Raw genomic sequence first — 22,162 nt, 5'->3', positions numbered from 1 at the left:
TAGCAAAAGTTATTTGGTCTTAATTTACACTGCCTTGGTGACATTTTAAAACAAGTGAAAATGTTAAAATAATACTTAAACGCAATTAAAATAAAGTAGAAACTCCGACACGGCTAACAAGACAGCTTACTTAGGTTAATGTGGATATCTCAAAAACTTGACGTGATAAAAATATGAGACATATATTTTTGTAATAAGGGGGCTGGTAGAAAACACATCCCATATGAATTATCTTTGGGTAAAAGAAAAACTTTTTTTTTGTAAACTAGTGATTATTAATGGTCAAAATATTTTGGGAAAGTTCGTAAATCTGCGTATTGATCCTACTTAATCAATTTGCAGTATTCGGTGTCGTCTGAAGATCGACACCGGAGGTTGGGACACGGTTGCCCAACCACCAGTTGACATGGGTGATGTAAGGCTGGAAGGGATAATAAACTTAATAGTTTCGCTCTTGACGAGGGTGTTGGGAATGACAGCGTATTTAGAAAGTTGGTAGCAGTTGGTTAGTTGCGAGATTTGCGGTGTTAACTTTCGTGTCGTGTCTAGACTTTGGTATAAGTATTAGGTCAGAGCTTGGTTCCAAGTTTAAATTATAATAACAAAGCGGGTCTACTTCCTTTGACAAAAGAGTCTCTAGTCGTCATGCACTCTCCTTGATCAAGTCACAAAAATCGGTAAGCTGCTTAACGTTGGTTACAAGATGTTAGGTCACGTTTATGTCCAAGTCCGCTACACTCAATCGCAACAATTCCAAAGAGAGATACTTTGGAATTGTTGAAAACCGCCTCTGTGGTCTAGTGGTAAGACCACCAGCTTCAGACGCAGAGGTCCCGGGTTCGATTCCCAGTGGGGGCAGATTTTTCTGTTCGGTTTGGTTGGTGGTAGGGCTTGTTCTAAGTCCGCCTGGCTAGCTACCACCATCTTACCTAAGTCTGTCGCCATAACAACAATGTTCACAGCATTATTGTGTTCCGGCACTTAGAGGTAAGATAGCCAGTTCCTCCGTGGTTGAGGATTCCGGGTGAAGCTCGCTTCCACCTTCGGCCTGATCGTCACTTACCATCAGGTGAGATACAGGCCAAGAGCTTCCTCGTAGTGGATAAAAAAAAAAAAAAAAAAAAAAAAAACAGTCCAAACTGAGATGATATCGAAGGCAAAAACCTTTCATATTTTTTAAGAAAGACAATCTTTATTTTTTACAAAAAAAAAAGTAACGAACCAGGTGTCACATCTAGTCCGTCGATATTATGTAGAGTTCGAATTCCATCTAATGTTTTTGTGACTGAGTTTGAATCTATCTGCTATTAAAATAATCCAACCGTAACTGATTCTATGATAAGTGTATTTGCTGTTTCAAATAATATTTCAGTTCCTGATGTGAATAAAAAAGTAAATATTGATCTTCATAGTGTTAGCGTCTTTGATATCCGTGAACGGTCTAACTAGTCTCCATACTGTATACGTCATGCACAAGGAAAATGCTCTAAAGTTTCTGTAGCAAGAAATATAAGGTTCAGCTGATTCTGACTTTTAAAACGATATTATTATACATTGTTATTACATTTTAAGGTGTTGTCATTGCGTGATCTTTCTTTCCAATTGGGTAGTCTTCCCAAGCGTGACACAACGTCTCATAAGATGCGTCTTAAATGACAAAAGAACATCACCAAGGTTCATGTCAGCAGGATAAATCTATTTCAATATAAATAATTGCTTCAAAGTCATGAGTATTGATGTGCCGTTCCCGAGAACGCTCTCTCGACTGAGAATATTCTCGGGAGCGTTCCCGGGAGCGTTCTCCTAAGTGAGAAAGGTTGAGAATCATGTTTATCAAATGGAAATAAACGAACTTTCTTAAGTAAAATAGTATTAAATTAAGTCAACAGATATTAAGTGTATATTAAACAATACACTCTATTTGCAGTGAAAGGCTATATTCTCAGTGTTCCCGAGAATATTCTCGGGAACTTTCTCGGCAATATTCTTGGCAACTGCACCTTGATTATATTTTATTTTTTTCGTCGTGAAATGTCGTTTTAATGATATGTAAGATGACAGAATTTTTTTTTACACGTAATTAAATAATGTAACTGCCCATTTTTTCGTTTTTAACACGCTCTTATTAGGTCATCGTGTATGTAACTAACTATGCAATGGAAACTTAGAATCTGAATTACACGCACTTCTAAGTCTTGTATCATCATGAAACTTGACAATTATATGTAGATTAGAAATGACAATACAATATTGTGGTACCAGCTGGGCTGATGATGGGACTGGAAGGTGGCCAAAAGAACTCCTAAACGAAACGGCGGAATCACATCGAGTTTGGGTTCATTGGATGTCTTTTCGAGATCTTTAAGTGCTAGATAATGTCCAGGGTCCTAATGATGGAGTCAGGAGGTAGCCATAGAAACTCCTTAACGAAACGGCGGAAACTAATCGAGTTTGGGTTCGTTGAATTGAATTTGTCTTTTCGAGCACTTTAATGCTAGATGATGTCCAGGGTCCTGATGATTTTTTGCCTGTTTCGCCACTTCTGGATAAGTTGTGGATAGCCTGTCTGACGGATCATTTGACACATTATTATAGAAAATACGTGCTATCTAGATTGATCAGACACTTAGAAGAATGCTAATACTCCACTTTAAAAAAAGGTGACAAAACCTTGTTGAAGAATTATAGACCCATTTTGCTTCTGAGCCATGTCTACAAGCTGTTTTCGATAGTCATTCTAGCAGGCTCGACGACTTTCAGCCCCCCGAAAAAGCCGATTTCCAAAAATGCTTTAGTACCATATACCATAATAATATACGCAAAGGCAGATTATACGGAAGATCAAGGAGTATAATCAGCCACTTTGCGTTTGTGAACTATGAGAAAGCCTTCGATTCGTTTGAAACATAGGCAGTGCTTCAGTCTCTTCAACTGTGCCAAATTGACTATTGATTGATACATTAAAGTGTTGAAAGGCTTGTACAAACACGCCACAGTGACAGTCCGTTTGAAGATCAGGACCCGAAACCTATCCAGTTGCAGCGAGGGGTGAGACAGGGAGACGTCATCACCACCGCCCTGGAAGATGTTTTCAAGCTTCTGGGCTGGAGCGGATTCAGCATAAATATCAACGGTGAGTACATCACCCAGACAGCAGACGTAGTCGTAGTCATGGCTGAGATCGTGGAAGATCTAGGCACAATGCTCGATGGCCTCAATAGAGTCTCTCAACAAGTGGGTTTCAAAATGAACATGGACAAGATTTAAAAATCACGTCTAAAGACCGTGTTGCACCCACTCCTCTAAAAGTTGGAGACTCTACACTCGAGGTTGTTGACAATAATGTATACCTGGGACAAATAGTCCAGTTAGGTAGGTCCAATTTCGAAAAAAAGGTCGATCATCGAATCCAGCTCGGCTGGGCAGCCTTTGGGAAGCTTTACGATATTTTCACGCGGCTTCTCCGTCGCGTCGCCACTCCACTTTAAATCCACTTTGAATCCTCTTTGAATCCGCTTGCAATCCGCCAGGGTGGCAAGGGCCTTAAAACTCAGAGGCACACTGATGTTCAAATACCGTAGCCGAGTCCTAAAGCCGCGGTACGCGTTCGCCACGAAAAGAGTGAGCAAGACAGCAATATCTCACTCACACGTTTCATGCCTTGTTTATAACGACTAGTCTTAACGCCCAGTTAATAAAACATCGAAACATTACAAATAATATCACATATAAACAACAAAATTAAAATTAAAACTAAATGTATTCTGTCGAGAACACTGAGAATATTCCCGGGAGCGTTCTCGGTTCTCGAGAATATTCTCACTGGGAATATTGCCGGGAACGAGAACTTTCTCAGCGGCACATCTCTAGTCATCATGAGTGTCTTGGAAAGGTCATTTGTTGTTAGCTCACTTACATACAAGTTTCGATGTGAGACATTTAGACAAACGTTGGATGTGAGACGTTTAGGAATATACCAAAAATATTTTCTTAATCAACAGACGTGTGCGAATTAGTTTATTTTTTAGCGAATTATTCCATCTAGTTCGTTTAAAGTCCCACGACACTATCTTGCTGTAATATCTGAATGGACGTAACTTACTTGACCATATTTGCTCGTAAATGTAACACTAATCAATGCGACCGGTTGCGTCATAGTCAGTTTTTCTGTACCTTAATTAATTCCTTATAATATGCTAGTTAATTGCATGACCGTTTTAGAAAGCACTGCCGAGCAGTTCCATGAAGAATCTTAAGATCAGATAAACTGCCGTTTAAAACTTGCCAGTTTTATCTTGCCAATTAGATTGATGTTTCCTTTTGGTACGAGTATTATCTATAAGTTATGTCTATGTATTAAATAACTAATCATCAGTGTTATCGCAATAGTTACTGTAATGAGTATTTATTTACCTTTTGTGGGTTTGGTAATGGCTAATTTGACTATAATATGCACTGTATATCCTTGAATAATAAATACGATACAATAAGCCTCTCAAACGCTAAAACGGGACTATCTACACTGCTCGTTTCTACCGCTGCAACTCCTATCCAGCTAAGATTTACAGCTCTCTCAAAAGCCTTAAATTTCATGTCTGTCCAAAGGACATGAACTTATTAACTTATTTGAGCTTATTCTTATAAATCGAAAAACATTGCCTCCATGTCTGTAACATCTTGACGGTAAATTATTTGTCATCCAATGAAACAGTTCGCAATATTTCAATATCTTTTACTCAAACATCCGTTCCAACAGACGTCCCTTTCGTTACAGATACTTGGTAATGGAATAAAATATCAAATCAATTTGAACATGAGTTCGGATTGCGGCTACCTTCACGGTCGGCTGAGTCCGAGATCTCATCATTTCGATCACGACTCTAACCCCTGTTATCGGCTTCTGATTCAACGTTTCTCACATCGATATGGCTATTAATTCTTTTATCGCTGCCGAAGCAGGTGGAATGTTTATCGTCATCGGGGAATGCAAACGATAGCCGTTATGTGATAAGACTGCGGGAAGTAAGTGATTTTGTTACGATTTACAAATCAATTCATTTGTGTTGCACAATTGGAAACATTTCAACAGTTAGCAAACTAAAATTAAGCTCCTTTTTAAAATTTAATTGGTGAAAAATTCATGTAAAATGACTGGCCCCTAATTGCTGGCTAGACTTTGCAATGAATTCGACCTTTACATTTAAAACACGATTGTCTGTCAGGTCTTTCAAAAAATACAATCCGAGTAACAACAAAACAATCATCGATGATGATGAAGCTCAAGTTACCCACCGCAAATAAAGTCGTCTCCAAAAAAATGTTCCACAACAATCATATAATTTAAATTCAGTACAGCCAGTACAATGAGTCGCGTTCACATCGTAAACATAAAAGCTTTGCCGAGGCCATGCTTTATTTATACGCTGCTTTGGGAATCGGCTTACTATAAAAACTTCGCGTCTTCAGTGGAATAGATCCAACTGCTCATTGTTCAAGTTTACACTTTAAAACAAAAGGGATAGGATCCCATTTGGTTTTGGGTTGCATAAAGTTTCATCCTTCGCCAAAAATACAAGTTTCTTCCAGCTCCGTTCTGCCACTAAAAAATTAAAATGCTTTGCGAGTATAATGTAATTGCGGCTGTAAATCTATTTATGGAAAGAGACGAAAAGCTGTGTCTTTAAATTTTGTAGCCAAAGGTTTCTTGCTGAACATATTTGATGCTACATTGCGTGTTACATATAAAATGCGTGTTTATAATAGTAATGACGACGTAACGCTGAAATGATAACGCGCATGATCGCAATTTGATGGTAGTACGCCATTTGCAATTAACCCGCTAAGGTCAGCAACTTGATCGAATTGTGATTCGCAATCCATGATAAATCAAATAACAGCACCCGATACGTATCGGTGTCAGCCTTAAAACGAATTTGCCGTTGGTAAATAATACCAAGAATTTAATATAACAACTGCCATTTCCTTGGTAATGATATTTGGTCCATTAATAAATGACGTAAGAAGTGGAACTGTTGCAAAATTTAACAAACCAATTAGAGAGAGTTAAATAAAGGACGTCAGGAAGTAATACATCAATGCAGATTATGACGATTGAGGTCTTACGTGGCGCTAAGTACTGGTAATCGAATGTGCAGGTTGATAGCGCTTCCCACACTGCAACTTGATATCCGTACAACATTCTATCATCAGAAGGTCACGAACGCACAATGGAATGCTACACAATGGATGGGCAGGCGTGGTTTGAATACATTGAGCTCCGATACGCCTTAATTGTTGCCCATCGGCATAACCGATACTGTGTCCTAACCTTAACTCCTAACCCCTGACGAAATTTCGCATAGCGATGCAGTTGCGTCATCGTCCAACATTCAGCGATGCTAAAATTAGCCTCACTTGATACGGCACTCCTTGACGGGAGCAGTCAGCAGTTAAGCCAGGAATTCGGTAGATCTGAGAGTCTGGAGGTTATGAACTGTCAGAATTCCAAGCGTACTTGATCCTCGAGATTATATCGTCGCTTTTGAGTGCCACTACAGCACGCTCGCGAAATATATCCGCCTTAACAGCGGGGATCTTCACGACTTTTCGCAAAAACCATTACTTACACATTTTACGAACAGTTTATGGAATTCATGACGAGCTACTGATGATATCAACTGCAATTTGATTTAAAGGTCTTTCAGATCTGACTGATTGCCTTGTGCTAGTAAATTCGAAATGGAATGCAAATACAGAGGAAATTGGTTTTCTGAATTCATTGAAAACGGTAATGATTGTTGAATGTACAGCTGAAGTTTCCAAATTGAAGTTGCGAATAGTTTTAATGTTTCGATTTATGGGTAATTATAGTCTGGCGAAAACGATTTCCAGCTCACGAACGGGCGCTTATTTCTCAAGGCATCTGATTCGCTCGCAATCGCGTTTGTACTGATTTAGGTCAATTTTGCCGCTCGGAGCCGATGGAGATGTAAACAACTTAATTTAATATCCGTTTTCCAGTAAATATTGAAGGAGAAAATGGGAGTTCATTTGGGCGTCTGCTCTTCCAGATATTTATTTGCGTTCAATGTTAGCATAGTGTTTTTCAACGTCTATTTAATGCGAACTGCTCTATTTTAGAACATCATCAAATATTTAATTTGGCTCTACAAAATATAAATTCTAAAGAAATTCAGTCTGCTCACTAGTTTCTTATGTTTTTTTCATAGAAATACAGATGGAAAAATAACTTCTGTAGATATATAAAAATTCATAATGGTAACAAAATATTGTTTTCCATCGCTGGCTACACCGAAGTTAATATAGCAAGTGAAACTGCGGACGGAAGCTAGCAATTTGATGAATGAAAGTTTCCATGGGGTCTTGTTGGTAGATTGGTAAAAGTAACATGAAAACGTTTCGCAACAGATTTAAATTGCTCAAATTTTTACCACACACATTGTATTCCATTGTTTACAATGGTAATGCAAATGGTATAATTTGTTCAGACGCGTCACCGGCATAACTGGTTACATATTTACCTGGCGGAGTGTACGCAACGTGTTCGCCATAATAATGTAGGTTGTAGGCGCACTTGCGTTACGTGGTGATATTGTTGTATTTTTTATTGTTTTAGCATACTATACATGTGGTTATGATTGCGGTAACAATAAGGACATGCCGACTTACACTTGCCGTTTCTAGAAAGTCCATTGAATTAGTATAAAGGCGATGGTAGAGCTTTACAAGTTTCTGGTTGCACCATTTCGATTCAGTCAGAAAATGGGTCATTCGATTAGTACTACAATGATCAATAGTTAATAATAAGTTAATAGTAGAGATGAAACGGATATCCGGCAACTATCCGGCCGGATATCCGGCCTAAATTTACTATCCGGCCGGATACCGGATAGTAGCTCACTATCCGGTCGGATACCGGATAGTAAAAAACTACGAAAATTTTCTATAATAAAATGAAATACATTAATCTTTGAGTTAAATATCAATAAAAGGGCTTATAATAATGGCGTTTTTTATTAGGGTTCCGTAGCCAAATGGCAAAGAACGGAACCCTTATAGTTTCGTCATGTCTGTCTGTCTGTCAGTCCGTATGTCACAGCCATTTTTTTTCCGAAACTATAAGAGCTATACTGTTGAAACTTGGTAGGTAGATGTATTCTGTGAACCGCATTAAGATTTTGATGCAAAAATAAAAAAAAATATCCCAATATTATCTCCCCATACTTAGAACTCATTGCGTGGACGTCATTTGGCTGAAACAACAACAACTTAGAACTCAAAAATTTATTTTCATCAAACACATGTGTGTAATATTTTTTTTTCTAAACCGAATATTTTTCGTGACAGACGTTTCCAAAGTGGAAAAAAGTTGGTCCCCCCCACTAACTTCTAAAATAAGAAAATGAAAAATCTAAAAAAACATATGATGTTTGTACATTACTATAAAAACTACCAACGAAAATTGTTTTGAACGAGATCTATTAAGTAGTTTTTTTATAATACCTCATAAATCGTAAACCGCTTATTACCGGGTAATCTTTCATACAAATAACTTAAATTAAAAAAAAATAAATTCAGAAATCAATAGTACGGAACCCTTTGTGCGTGAATCCGACACGCACTTGGCCGGTTTTTAAAGTCCAAAAAGTTACAAAAAAGCCATTTTAAGGCCTAAAAAAACTAATTTCTTTTTCATGTCGAAATATCGCCAAATAAATTAGGAGATCTTTTTTCACTGATGGTCTGATGACATGATGCAGTTCAGTCAGATTACACAGTAAGTAAACTATAGCCTGACCAGGAACATAAAAACCCTGGCATAGTGGCGCATCAATTGCATTTGATAGTGCAACACTGAGTACAGTCGTACCTGTGTTAAATTAATAGGCTAACTTTATGTATCAGGATTCAGGATTACGGGCTAATTTGTTATTTTCATAAATTAACGAAAAAATATTATTATAGGTAACCTGGTTTTAATAAATTAAATGAAACCATCAATCGAGCTAGTAGGATTTATTTTATTATTCATCAATAATCAAATTCAGAACTTGAATATTCAACTGCAATGTCTGCTCATGAACGCTTCAAACTCGGTACTTCTTTCCCAATTCCGTAAAATTCAACACTTAGAAAGTGACAAAAAACTTTAAAATAGGTAGTTGAAACAAACCACAGCTAATTTTCATAGTGGACTGTACTATACGATAAACATGTCAATCAATTTGACAACCTTCGTCGGAAACATTATTCAATGAAAATATTGTCCGAACCCTTAGTATTTCTCTTCGACAAATACTTTATCACATTGCGAACTACTTTTCTTTCACGACTATAAAAAGATTTTAGCAATTTAATTCACTAAATCAATTACGCACATTTAAAATAAAGTTTGTTTACACTTTGACAGCAATAGACTGACATGCAAGGTGACATGTCAATGAAGTTTTCAGTTACTGTTGCCATTAAAAGAAATTAGTACCATTAGTTTTCCGCAACATGGCGAGGGTTTTTATGTTCCTGGTCGGGCTATAATTTAATTTTCGCTATTCAATCACACACTCACGATGGCAACCGAAATCGCCCGAATTGATCTGCCCTTTAGACAAGTGGCAAAATCTGACATTCGCTATTCGGACGAATTCGATTTTCGAAAAGTGTGACTTATCTAGTCTACTAGACCCACTGATCGCGTTCGAAGCACCTGTGCGGCGCTAAACTCGTCCCGACATGCAACAAGACAATGGGTCAACTATCCGGCCGCCGGATATCCGGCTATCCGGCCAAGCAGCTCGCCGGATATCCGGTATCCGGCCAAACAACTATCCGTTTCATCTCTAGTTAATAGCCCATCTGACAAATTGTTAAACGAATATCGACCAACGGAAAACCCTGAAAATGAAGTAGCAGTGAATAACAGTCCATCAAAGGGCGTTTATAAAAATCGAAGTGCCAATGTATCATGAAGTTCCTCTAGGCCAGGGGTGGCCAACCGGTCGGTCGCGATCGACCGGTGATCGCGACTATTAGTCCAGTCGACGTGGCAAGGCAAAAAATACTACATGATTGTGTACTAAACTACGTATGCTGTTTCATTTAAGATTTCAAGAAGTATGTAAGTGGTAGGTCGCCCTGGGTTTCGTTAGTAAACATTAGATCTTATGTCTAATCAAGTTGGCCACCCTTGCGCTACGCCATGCCACGCTCAAGTCATCAACTTCTAAGAGGAACGAAGGTCTACAAGGGCGTTACTAAAAGTTAATCATGATAAAATTTAAAAATTACAACTTGTGTTCACATTAACAAAAACTTGTATTGTTTGAAGTTATTTTAATGATTATTAATTACCTGCAAATTAACAACAGGTAGGGACATTAATGCATAGCTTATAAGTTAATTCAAACAGAGATATAGATAAAGCCTCCAAACAATCGCGCTGGCTTAAATAATTACTGGTCTTGTGTAGGCAGGAACATCTCGTGAGAACGTACAGGTTATTAAATACTGTGTTATTAGAGTTCGGTTAGATAAAGTGACTAGTCAAATGACGTCGCTTTAGGTTGTAAATATTACTGTTTTTAAATAAGAAATGTAATGTAAATGGTATAATTTATGTTAGAAAATATCTGTACTGTAACAAATTATACTAATTAACTGAAATCTTTGTATTTTTGCCACAACAGCGTCAGAAAATATTTCAATTAATAAAATTCCTTTATTTCAAAACCTTTTCGTTGGTAAAGGGATTTTGGGATTCTTTCCAATAGTTTATTATTTGGTTTAAAAATCTAAAAAGGATATTGATTTGTTGATTAATCAAGTAACATTTTACGCAAACTCTACCACAATAACAATCTACTTTTAAGTTGTAATTATGAATTAAGAAAAGCTTAAGAAATAATCCACTCATGAGTCTTCTTACTTATGAATTAGGCAGCAGTATAAGGAAACTAATAACTAAAAATCTGCATGCAAAAATTCAAAGTTGATTAATGCACACGGTGACGCCATTAGACGCGTCTGTTTACACCGCATGCGCGCAGGCCGCGTACCAACGCGTACCATGCGCCGGCGCACGGTGCGCTGGATACCGTCTTTTATAGACATGAGGTTTTAATCTCGAAATAGTTGACTTTTATGCTTGAATATGCTTCAGGCAATCAAATACGTACTAAATATTGTTCCACTAGCTTTCCGCCCTCGGCTTCGCCCGCGTTGAATTTTGTCTGACACAGAAAATCTTTATCGCGGCGTCCCTGTTTCAAAAACCGGGATAAAAACTATCCTATATCCTTTCCCGGGACTCAAACTATATCTATGCCAAATTTTATCAAAATCCGTCAGTGGTTTAGGCGTGAAAGCGAAACAGACAGACAGACAGAGTTACTTTCGCATTTATAACATTAGTATAGAAGTATAGATTATTATGATACAGAATTTGACACAGGCACAGTGTCGTAACTCTATAGATCTTATGCAGTCATCGTCATCATTTCAGCTACAAGACGTCCACTGCTGAAGATAAGCCTTACCTAATGATTTTCAGTAAGTTGGTGGTGGAGGCCTACATCCAAACACCTTCTTGAAAAGTTTCTAGGATCTTTTGGCCTCCTTCTGCACAAGTTGTCCTTGCTACAGCTAAAAAATCTAATTATTCTTGTGATCAAGTAAAATATCTCTTGTGGCTGAAATCATGATACAGAGATGACCTAATAAGATACTGAGGTGTTAAACTTAACATCTGTTAAAATTCTGTAAAATAATCTTTGGGTCTTCAAAAGTCAACACTTTTGATATTAAAAATAGCATGTCTATAAAAGACTGTATTCAGCCCACAGTGCGTCGCACGCGCATTCCCCGCGACTTTTTGCAGGCTGTATGGGAGTTTAACTGCCCTAATAGGGAAACGGAACATTGTCTTTAATGTTGCATTAACAATGTAAGCTTGTCGCAGTTTAGCACTCTTGCTTGTTAATAACACTATTGTTTTGTAGCAATGGATGGTTCTCGTGCTTTCTACTTTACCTTATTTGAAAATAAACAAGGTAAGAAGTAGAAAGGCATCCATAATCCTATCAGAATGCAGTCGCATGAGAAATTTTACTGTGGCTATCAACTATTCGAAGTCCTAAGGAAACTAACACCACCGGCAGTAAATTTTCTGCTATTAATTCACCGCTGAAAGTTGATACGTATTTATTAATGGTTTCGCAAATAAAGTTAATTACGCTTGTAATTGCAATTATAACATTTTCTTCACTTTCCTTACATTTACAGCCAAAGAGATTGCTCTCAGTGATAAACTGTTGTCTTCATTGTTTTGTAGCAGTAGAATAAATACGAGTATCTTTCCCTAATGTATTCCCAGTACATTACGATAACAAAGATTAACCGTCTACCCTACTTCACGTATTGATCGTAGTTCTTTTCTCTGTAGTCCCGGGGTTGGTGGTTCCATTGAAATGTCATATTCGCTGTAACACTCACCCTCTTTTCTATTATTGCCAAATAAATATATCTTGAACATGATTTCTTACTTCTATGTTTCTCAAATGAGACTGCTTTTTATTTACCATGATAGTTGCTTAAAATATTGTATCATAATTATGTAAATTTAAGTAGGTAAGTTGAAACATTTTTATGCAATAATCATTAATTTCCTAAGCTGAAGTAGCTTACTGCTTATTGCATAAATCTCCACTACTTTTTGAGAAAACTTAGGCAGAGTTGCACCACCTAACTTTAACGGTAACTATGACGATAACCGGTGCTTTTTGTATGGAGTTTGACAGTTTTTTGACGTTTGTTAAAGTAAGAATTTTTTACTCAGCTTTAATAAGTAATAGTTAAGTATCATCTCTGAGCCTGTGTAGAAAATGATGAATCTTACAAATTGCTTAATATGCTTTTTACCGACTTGAATGGGAAGAATTAACTTTCAGCTCGGCCCAGCTAAATGGTCCTGAAGAAAGGGCGATTCAATAATGTATTAAAGGCATCGAACCATCACGTCATCGCTTATTCTGAGTCTCAATACAAAACTAATTTCTTTGTTTTGTTGTCCGAGAAGAGTTCTTTATGGCATAACATTACACACATTTGTATTCTTTATTCGTAAGAACCGTAAGTGATGCTCTGTTTCAGTTATGTGTTTATCAGCAAAGTGTAATATTATCTTGTTTCGTTTATTGTGTATTAAATTTATTGGCTCGGAAACGTGGCCTCTCACTATGGGCCTTATAGAGAAGCTCAAAGTTGCACAGCGTGCTATGGAGAGGGCTATGCTTGGTGTTTCCTTGCGAGATCGAATCAGAAATGAGGAGATCCGTAAACGAACCAAAGTCGCTGACATAGCCCGACGGATAAGCAAGCTGAAGTGGCAATGGGCAGGGCACATAGTACGCAGAACTGACGGCCGATGGGGCAGAAAGGTTCTGGAATGGAGGGCGCGTACCGGAAAACGCAGCGTGGGACGCACCTACAAGGTGGACCGACGACATCGTAAAGGTAGCAGGGAAGCGCTGGACGCAGACCGCTACCAATCGATCAACATGGAAAGCATTGGGGGAGGCCTCAGGGGAGGCCTATGTTCAGCAGTGGACGTCCTAAGGCTGAAATGATGAAATATCATTTTCGACCCTCCTTTTTGGTTAGGTATAATGTTTAGATATCTCTACATTATCTTATGATTGAGTCTCTATCTTTTGGTTTGAATTGCGTTTAATTTGTAACGAAAATTTTATTGTTTCTTTCAATTCTTTTTCAATATCAATGCTATTCAATTACGGAGTTCCATGAGTCCCTATACATAAATACTTTTCTAGTCTGTCCTCATTTAACACGTGGAACGTTTCCCATGTGCGATGTTAAACGAAGACGTCTGACAGACAGAATAACAACCTATGCAAGCATTCTATTTCTGTCGGCTTTGTTATGTTCTAATACTTTACGGTTATTCTTTCTTTTAGTGACTATAACATTTTCATTATCATTAGTAAGAATGTGTTTATAAGTTCGTAACTGTTTCGTATATTAACCGTAATGTTATTACTTAATTGATCGGAACAAGTGTCAGCTTTCGCTTTTTTAAGACAGTTAAATGATGTGGTGGACAATAGTGGACAATGCCTGCTTAATTTACTTTCACTTATTAATTAATTAGAACAGCTATTAATAACCGAACAAAAACAGCATTAGAAGCGAAATGGTAGAACTAAAAACAAACGTTTGTTTTAGGATTGTAGCATAGGCTTAATATCTTAACCATAAAGTTCTTGAGATTTTATGGGCCGTATTATTAAACGGCCGGCCTTTAAGTGTAAATCTACAAAATTATATTAAAGCCTGTGATTGCTCTGAAATTGAAACAAGCTCGAATCTATTGCTTGAGTTTAAATCGAGTTTAGGGGATCCTTTGAGAATACGAGTGACTATTGAGAATTGAATCACTCCTATCAATGAACACAATCATTTATTCCAACACATACTTATTAATTACATATCGTATGTAATTCCTCAAACTATGCAATTTTCCAAGTATGTTAATTGGAAATTCCTTTTAGCATGCATTTTGCCAAGTTATTTATGTTAAACAAACCAATATCTGTTTTGGAACGTGATTGCAGACTACATACAGGTACAACGCAAACACCCCAAGGGCACACAAATATAGCATGACTGTATATTTTGATACATGTCTTGAATATTTTATCGGTCCGGTTTTTTGTGAATTATTAATGGTTTCATTTCCTTCGAGTACGAAACAGAACAAGCAATGCGATTCGATTACGAAGTGAATATTAATAACTTATGTGGTTTGTCAGTCACGATTTGGCATTATAAATAAATTATTCTATTTGCGGTTTATTGTTCTGCGTAGGTATTCGGTTTTATTCCACAGTTATGTTTAACTTATAGGCATTTTGGTAGAGTTATCCCTTGTGCTGGGAAGTGATGACATAGAGTTATAGAGAATCCTTCAATTAGTCATTGATAACGCGAACAAAATATATTGTCACGTTTTTTCCATATTATCTCCAGAAGGAAGTCGGATACAAAGTTTATTGTCGCTGTTTAAGTATTTAATTTTATACGAGTATATCCTGGTTCAAAAAACTTACTACAGATTAACATAATTCCTTATTCCTCATTTCAATTTATTTTAGGTACCACAATGCTGTTTGCTTAATCTGTACCTACTCGACGTGCTTAGGTTTTTGAATCTCTACCATATTTTACGTCTGTGAATCTCTTAGTTATAAAATCTTAAAATCTTACTAGGTATTTTTTTATAAAAGAAGAGATCTGGGTCACGAAACTTGTGATGGGCCTACTTGAAACACCTTAAGTAGTAATTTATTGTTAGGGGCCGTCCATATATTACGTCATTCTAAATTAGGGGGGGGGGGGTTGGTCTGCGGATGACGGTAAATGATAGATAGGGGGGGGGGGGTGGATGATTGTAGGGGGGGGGTCTAAAATCTGAAAAAATCGATGACGTAATTTATGGACGGCCCCTTACGTTTAGAATAATCGACAAAGGTGACTGAGTTTCTTCCGACATTTCTTCTCAGCACCAGCCCATAATATTGTCCCAAAGTGGTGGTAGGGCAAGCTATATTTGGGACGTGTATAAGCGCCTGGAAAGAGCCTATGTTTTGAATAAACTATTTGATTTGATCCACCATCAGTTTCACTAACACAACCATTTTGTATTGACCGAGCCCGTGTCATCGCATCGCGGTGCAAGTGGTCGTGTTTGTAAATAAATCGTGATTCCGAACCGGACCGGTTCTGGTTTTCCCCGGAACGTGTTCCAGCGACGTACAGTGCATATCGGACTATACATTTATCTAGTAAAATAGCACTTATTCACAACTAAATAAGGTGCTATTTTTGTACTTGATGTGATGTTGTAGACGTATAAATAACATAACACCATCAACTAGTTTGTATCGTTCACTACGATGTTGTTGATTAGTTTTTTACGATTCAGGCCTGCATGATAGAGTCGGAATTTATGCTCTTGTGGAAAGATTTAACTTTGCCCCCGATTACGGGATATAAAGATATCTACGTTAAAAATAAAATAAGATAGTAGGTAATAACATTTTTTTTATGTATAACAAGGTAATTATTTGACCACAATCGCGCCTGATGTTCAGTGGGATGCAGATTAGGATGATACATATCTGCCCTGTAAATGCCTGTTCACCCTCGTCTTAAAAAGGCCCCGAAATTACATTTATATATGTTCAAAACTTTACAATCTTTGAAACTGGACAGTATCTGGAATCCAGAGGGATTTTTATAAGGGTCTTCATAAAAGCTAATACAATCCGTCCGTATTAGAAATGTCCTAAAGCTAGAGCTAAATATTAGTTTAGTTATTCGACAGTCATTTGTCATAAAAAGATAAAGCGTCTTTAAGATGAACACAGATCCATCTATTTAATCGATACTTAATGTCAATCAAATAATCACTACAATAGCAGCTACCACATTCATAGAGCAACAAAAAAATCTCAAATTGCCGTTGTATGAATTTATCACTAGTCCTACACCCACACTGGCTTCGCTATTATCACACAATGACATTCCGGTCGACGCGGCGCGCGGCGTCTGCGCGTGCGACGATCTCTGGACCTTTGTATTTGGAATATGTTTTTAAAGATATGTTGACGGATCATCAAGATAAATACTTGGTGTCTTATGTAGTTGTATTAAGTGTGATTTTGCAATAACAGTCTGATGTGCTAGCTATGGCAGCAAGAAATGCGCGAGAGGTATGATTTTGTTTTCGTCTTGTAATCAGATTCATATTGACTATTATAATAATATTTCGTCGATATCCTTATTTACATGATGGTCTGTCGTTTAGGTATCAACACATCCGTATATTTTCCTCAATTTGTTAATATATGGAAAACCACAGATACCTTATTAATAAATTCATTATCATACCTTCAAAGTTTAAAAGAATTTTAAGTTTAATTTGAGAACGTTTATCTCATGTTATTGCGTTGCTAAAACTCTCATTCTTTTAGATATTATTTATACAAATTAGGTTGATTATTGTCTGCCAGCATTCTATCAACACTGCCAGCCACGACGGCACAACCAGCATCCTACCATCTGCATCTCTACCAGCCACGACGGCACAACAGATTAATAAGTACACATAGCTTGTAGAGACTATACCCTTCGGGCAGAAAAGTTCTCGAGTGGCGACCACGGGCCGGAAGATGTAGCGTGGGCAGGCCTTCCCACTAGGTGGACCGACGATCTGGTTAAGGTCGCGGGAAGAGCCTGGATGATTTTCATATTATTATGTCTTATGGTCTTTTACTGTGGGGCTCAGCAGCAGACATAGAATCAATTTTCATTTTACAGAAAAGAGCTGTTCGGGCAATATACGGTCTTAAACCACGTGACTCGCTTAGAGAAGTTTTTAAAGAAATCAATATATTGACTGTGGCTTCGCAATACATATTTGATAACATTATGTATGTCCGTAAACATATACATTTATTTACTAAGAAAAGTGACGTCCACTCATTTAACACGAGACATAAAAATAAACTTGCTGTTCCATCATTTAGGTTGCATAGGATAGGTAATTCATTCTTGGGGAAATGTATTACCATATTTATCAAAATACCACACAACCTTGTCGAATTGCCAATAAACAAATTTGAGATACATATAAAAAATACCCTTATGTCCAAAGGGTACTACAAGGTTCGTGACTATATTGATGACAAGGATGCGTGGTCAGTTCAGTCTGCACATATTTGATGTACTTAAATTTAACTATTCTTACTGTTAGATAATTCCTGGCAATAAGTGGTGACTGAGTTTGTTCCGGCGTTTCTTCTCAGCACTTGCCATATGTTTGTCTCGAAGCGCTGGTAGGGCCCAAAAGATAAGGAGACATGTAAAGTGCCCCATAAGGGCTACCTTTTTTTTTTATTATTTTCTATTGACGTTCATAAGTGCCACTTGTGGTCTAAACTGAATAAATATTTTTGATTTTGATTTTTTGATTTTGATGCGGGCATCGTAGGACTGGTCGTTATGGAAATCCTTGGGGGAGGCCTTTGTCCAGCAGTGGACGTCATTTGGCTGAAACAAACGAACGAATCTCTAAACTTAACCAAACGCATCGATCGCGTTGATTTTTCAACTCGCTCGACAATGTGTGCTTATCGCATGCGATTACGGGCCCAAGTGTGCCACTAGGTTTCTAATCCATTCGTCTGTTGCCACAACGATCCGCACCAGTTGTTCGTCTATGGCACTGTATTAACACTTGTTTTCACAATTAGTCAGTAATGAGTTTCTTGCCTCGCTTTTGTGGAACAGCCTTTTGTGGGAAGGGAAATCGTTGGGCTTGAATTTCATGGCACCTTTTGTGTTCATCTCGGTCGTTAAAGTTCTATTTTAAAGTTAACGAGCTGTATAAAACCTAGTTCATTGCAATGCGGAAGGGTATACGTTTATTTCACTCGAAATATACACAAAGTGTTAATTTGAACATGATTAAGTTCTTAAAAACACACTTATGTAGACTTATACGCTATATCCAAGATCTTGTGATCCTATGATGTTCTCCTTAATGCTCTCGTTTTGTCTGTAGCTCTTCGTCGGAGTTAGAAATAAAGACTGATCTACAGTATAAAAACCAATCCCCATGGCCATCTGTAGAACTTAAGCTGGCTTAGGACTTCTACTTTCATTTTAAATTTCTCACCGAACCTTTCGATTGTTACAGAGGCGTGTTCCCATGGAAGAGTAACTCGAAGACCCAAGACTCGCCCACCCAGTCTACCCCCACGGTGACATGGCGGCTCTTCGGTAGCAAGTCCTCGCAGAACCTGCCTCCTAAGACCCTCAGTGCGGAGACCCAGAAGTCTCTGACGCCGGTGTCGTCGGCAGCGAACACTCCTCATCATCATAAGAGGCAGGGCAGTTCGGCGAGCGAGAAGCAGTTTGAAGATCTCGTGGCCAGCTCTATAGCGCTTATACAACATGACAGGTGAGTTTGTTATTATTAGAATTTCGTTCATAGCAGAGTGTTATCAAATAGATAAATGCAACCCTCTTGTTCCCACTGCTGCAAGTCCTGTGTGGATTTACTGTCAATAAATAAACTCAGCCAGTGTCAGCTAGAAATCAGTTCTATGGTAAAGTAGAAGCTGTAGTGTAAATAAGCAAAAACCTGAACATTATTTCACCATCATCATCCTGAACTCAATTTCATTAGTTTTTTTTCCTAAAAATCAAAGCCGATCGTATTTTATTTATTTCCTTTTTACACTTCAATGTAAATTACAGAATAAAAAATATTCCGTTTTGAAATTGTATTGGTTTTCTATCGAGTAGAGTGATTATGCTTTGAACTCCAGGTTAATTATTTACTAAATATTCATTCTAAAAATAGATTTATTGTCAACTACTTTTAAGAAATATCCGAAACGTATTATGAAATTCCAATGAAGGGCAGCGCAAATACGGTACTTTATAGCTACTATAAGATATACGCAAATGTCAATTTAAGAGCATTCAGATGCCGTAAATACGTTCTAGGAATATGAAATTGGAATTTATAGCCCAACATTTTCTCGGAACGCGAAGTGTCATCGACATTTTGAGTTTATAGATTACTTAGTTATATTAATCTACTTAGTTCGGTAGCTGATGGAAGTGAACCGTAAGGAGAGTAGGCGTAATCAGATAATTGGGGCGTTCAACTTTAATTGAATCCGAGTTGAACGCCCTCTGGCCCTTATAGCCGTGCCCGGACAATGAATTGAGGTCTATCCTCGTCTGGCCAGTAGAACTTGTGATGTAATAAAATACCCATTTAAATATATGTTACTGACTAAGAAATATGAAAAACTTTTAATTTGGATGTATTGCATAAAAAAGAAAAAGAAAGAGGATTTCATATTTTCAAGTAGGTATATCCGCTGGAAATTTTGATCGTAGGTGTCGCAATTATAAAACAGGCTTCACTATTTATTGCCGTCACCGATTAACAGACAGGTTAAATGGAGGTTTCGTTCGAAACGAACGAAGTCAAATGAGTCAAATGACGTCCACTGCTAGACAAAGGCCTACCTCAAAGCTTTCCACGACGACCAGTGGATGGAGTAACTCTGATCATGATCAATTTCAGCAGGTTAAAAGCTAATACGAGTACTTAAAGAGATGAAATTAGTTTTTAAATGTATTTGAGTTGGGCCACATTTTCCTTCCGCAGTAAACAAATCTGTGTAATTTAATCAAAGCACCATATTAGTGGACGTACTCAGTAGGCAGTACATCTGCAATAATTTTGTTCCCAAAACATGCTATTTTTCGGAACCGTGTCGAAGCATTATCCTCAGGTCAGTGGCAAATTAGCTTCCATGACAGTTCACCGGGTCGCCGTGTGAGGAGGCGGAGTCTGACCGACATTTTTGAATAAATTATTTACTAACTTAACTCATAGATTTACTTCCGTAACTGAAAATAACCGTGTTGGGGTTAACGAGAACATTTAATGGGAATGAATGATAAAAATGCGTCTTACTACAATATTCTGGGTTCGAGCTAGACAAAGAAAACTTTGCACTATCACAAAAATATGGCCATTGCGGATTTTGAAGCCACAATAATAGAACTTATAGTTAACCGCTAGAGCAGACGTTATCCATTAGCCTCTTCCTAACGGTTAATAAGATTATCTTTTTTGTCAAAAACAAGAAATGATTTTAAAAATCTGCGTTATGTGAAGATAAATAGAATAAATAACTACAGAAGATGCTAGCATCATGTGCTGTCGTGCCTAAAAGGCGACGTAATTGGCAAATTCCACGCGATATCTGCCGGGTATAATGTCACTCCGTGGGGTCATTTACATGATGGAGTACCTATACCTGACCGCGTTGCTTCGCCCTAGTGGAGCGATTTCACTGCCGTCACGCTCCGTGGGCGGGTCCCTTTTGCGTGGTCGCGCCGAACCGCCGAATTGATGGGTTTCACAACTACACGGATGAGTAGGTAAAAGTATTATTAATCTACCTTTGAGGGTCAAAGGTGCGTTGATTATGGCTTGTCTTTGTTACAGGTCATGAACATTAATAATCTCTGCCTTAATATTCTGACACCCTGAGAAGCGACTGTTGTCGTTAATATTTGCGAGCATTATCTGTAATAAAGTGTTAATAGGATGGCTCTACCTGGATGATTATGGCATATTAGTGGGCAGACTTTAAGTCCCTCAAGTAAAATAAAAAGGAGAAAAAATTCACAAAAGTACTCGTATGTTTCTCCAGTCTCAGCCAGTATATTTTGCGTCTGGCATATTGCCTAGATATATTTCAATGAAAAACGAGGAAGGTCGGCCATTAGCGTTCCCGGGTCACGGTGACGTGTGACCGACATTCGGTCCCGTGACGACAACTATGCCGTAATGACGTCACTTATGTGCGTTCCTGTGGCACGTCCTAATTTGACGTAGACATGAAAAGGGTTAAGTGTATAAGCTATGTTTGTATACTCGTACCTAGATGTATGATGTACCCTTCTCAATTATTATGTCTGGTGTTTTGGGACAACATTTAGGTCAGCGCTGGCATATGGCGTGGGCCGTGGAGTATCAAAATGGGGACAAATAGTAAAGTGGCACATAATGTTTTATCACATGTGTATTTGTTGCTAAATAGCAGCTGTTATAATTTCCTTTCTCACCCTTCAACATGATTCCCATTCAATTCCCAAATTTTGTTGAAGTCCATCAACTTTGTTGCCTTTCACTTCAAGTAAATCGCGGATTAAGTCTCGGAGTTTGCTTATTGGTACTCTTACTTAAGTCTACGTTAGTTATTAGGCGATAATATTTTTAACGTGTCACGACGAGAGCCAATGTCATTAGGCTTAATATTTCCGATCCATTTGTGGCGACACGCGTCACGGTCTGCGGTTGATGCGCTAATTCGTCATAATCTGTATTGTTCAGGGTTGCTTCAAATCTTGATACCGTTTTGTTGACCTATTGGCTAGTGTCATTGGTAGAATTTTTACCCAAGTAAGTAGTATCAAATCAACCATTTTTTTTATCTTCATCAACTTTGTTACAAGTCAGACGTCATAACGA

The 22,162-nt window shown here is 37.8% G+C and overlaps 1 protein-coding gene across 1 annotated transcript in view; it reads left to right on the top strand.

Annotated features, from left to right (window-relative positions):
- The window catches only part of LOC114352134 (uncharacterized), a 40,367-nt gene extending 19,227 nt beyond the window's left edge, over positions 1 to 21,140 (top strand). The window contains exons 2-3 of the mRNA XM_028303606.1: positions 18,794 to 19,057; positions 21,134 to 21,140. Of these exons, the coding sequence (XP_028159407.1) occupies positions 18,794 to 19,057; positions 21,134 to 21,140 (271 nt within the window). The remainder of the gene's footprint in view (positions 1 to 18,793; positions 19,058 to 21,133) is intronic.
- Positions 21,141 to 22,162: the final 1,022 nt, after the last annotated feature.

The sequence above is a fragment of the Ostrinia furnacalis genome, unplaced genomic scaffold, assembly GCF_004193835.3.
Source record: "Ostrinia furnacalis isolate ACB-3 unplaced genomic scaffold, ASM419383v2 OfSCF1259, whole genome shotgun sequence".
Classification (NCBI taxonomy): Eukaryota; Metazoa; Arthropoda; class Insecta; order Lepidoptera; family Crambidae; genus Ostrinia; species Ostrinia furnacalis.
The sequence above is the reverse complement of the archived record's forward strand: the minus strand, read 5'-3'. Positions and strand labels throughout refer to the sequence as shown.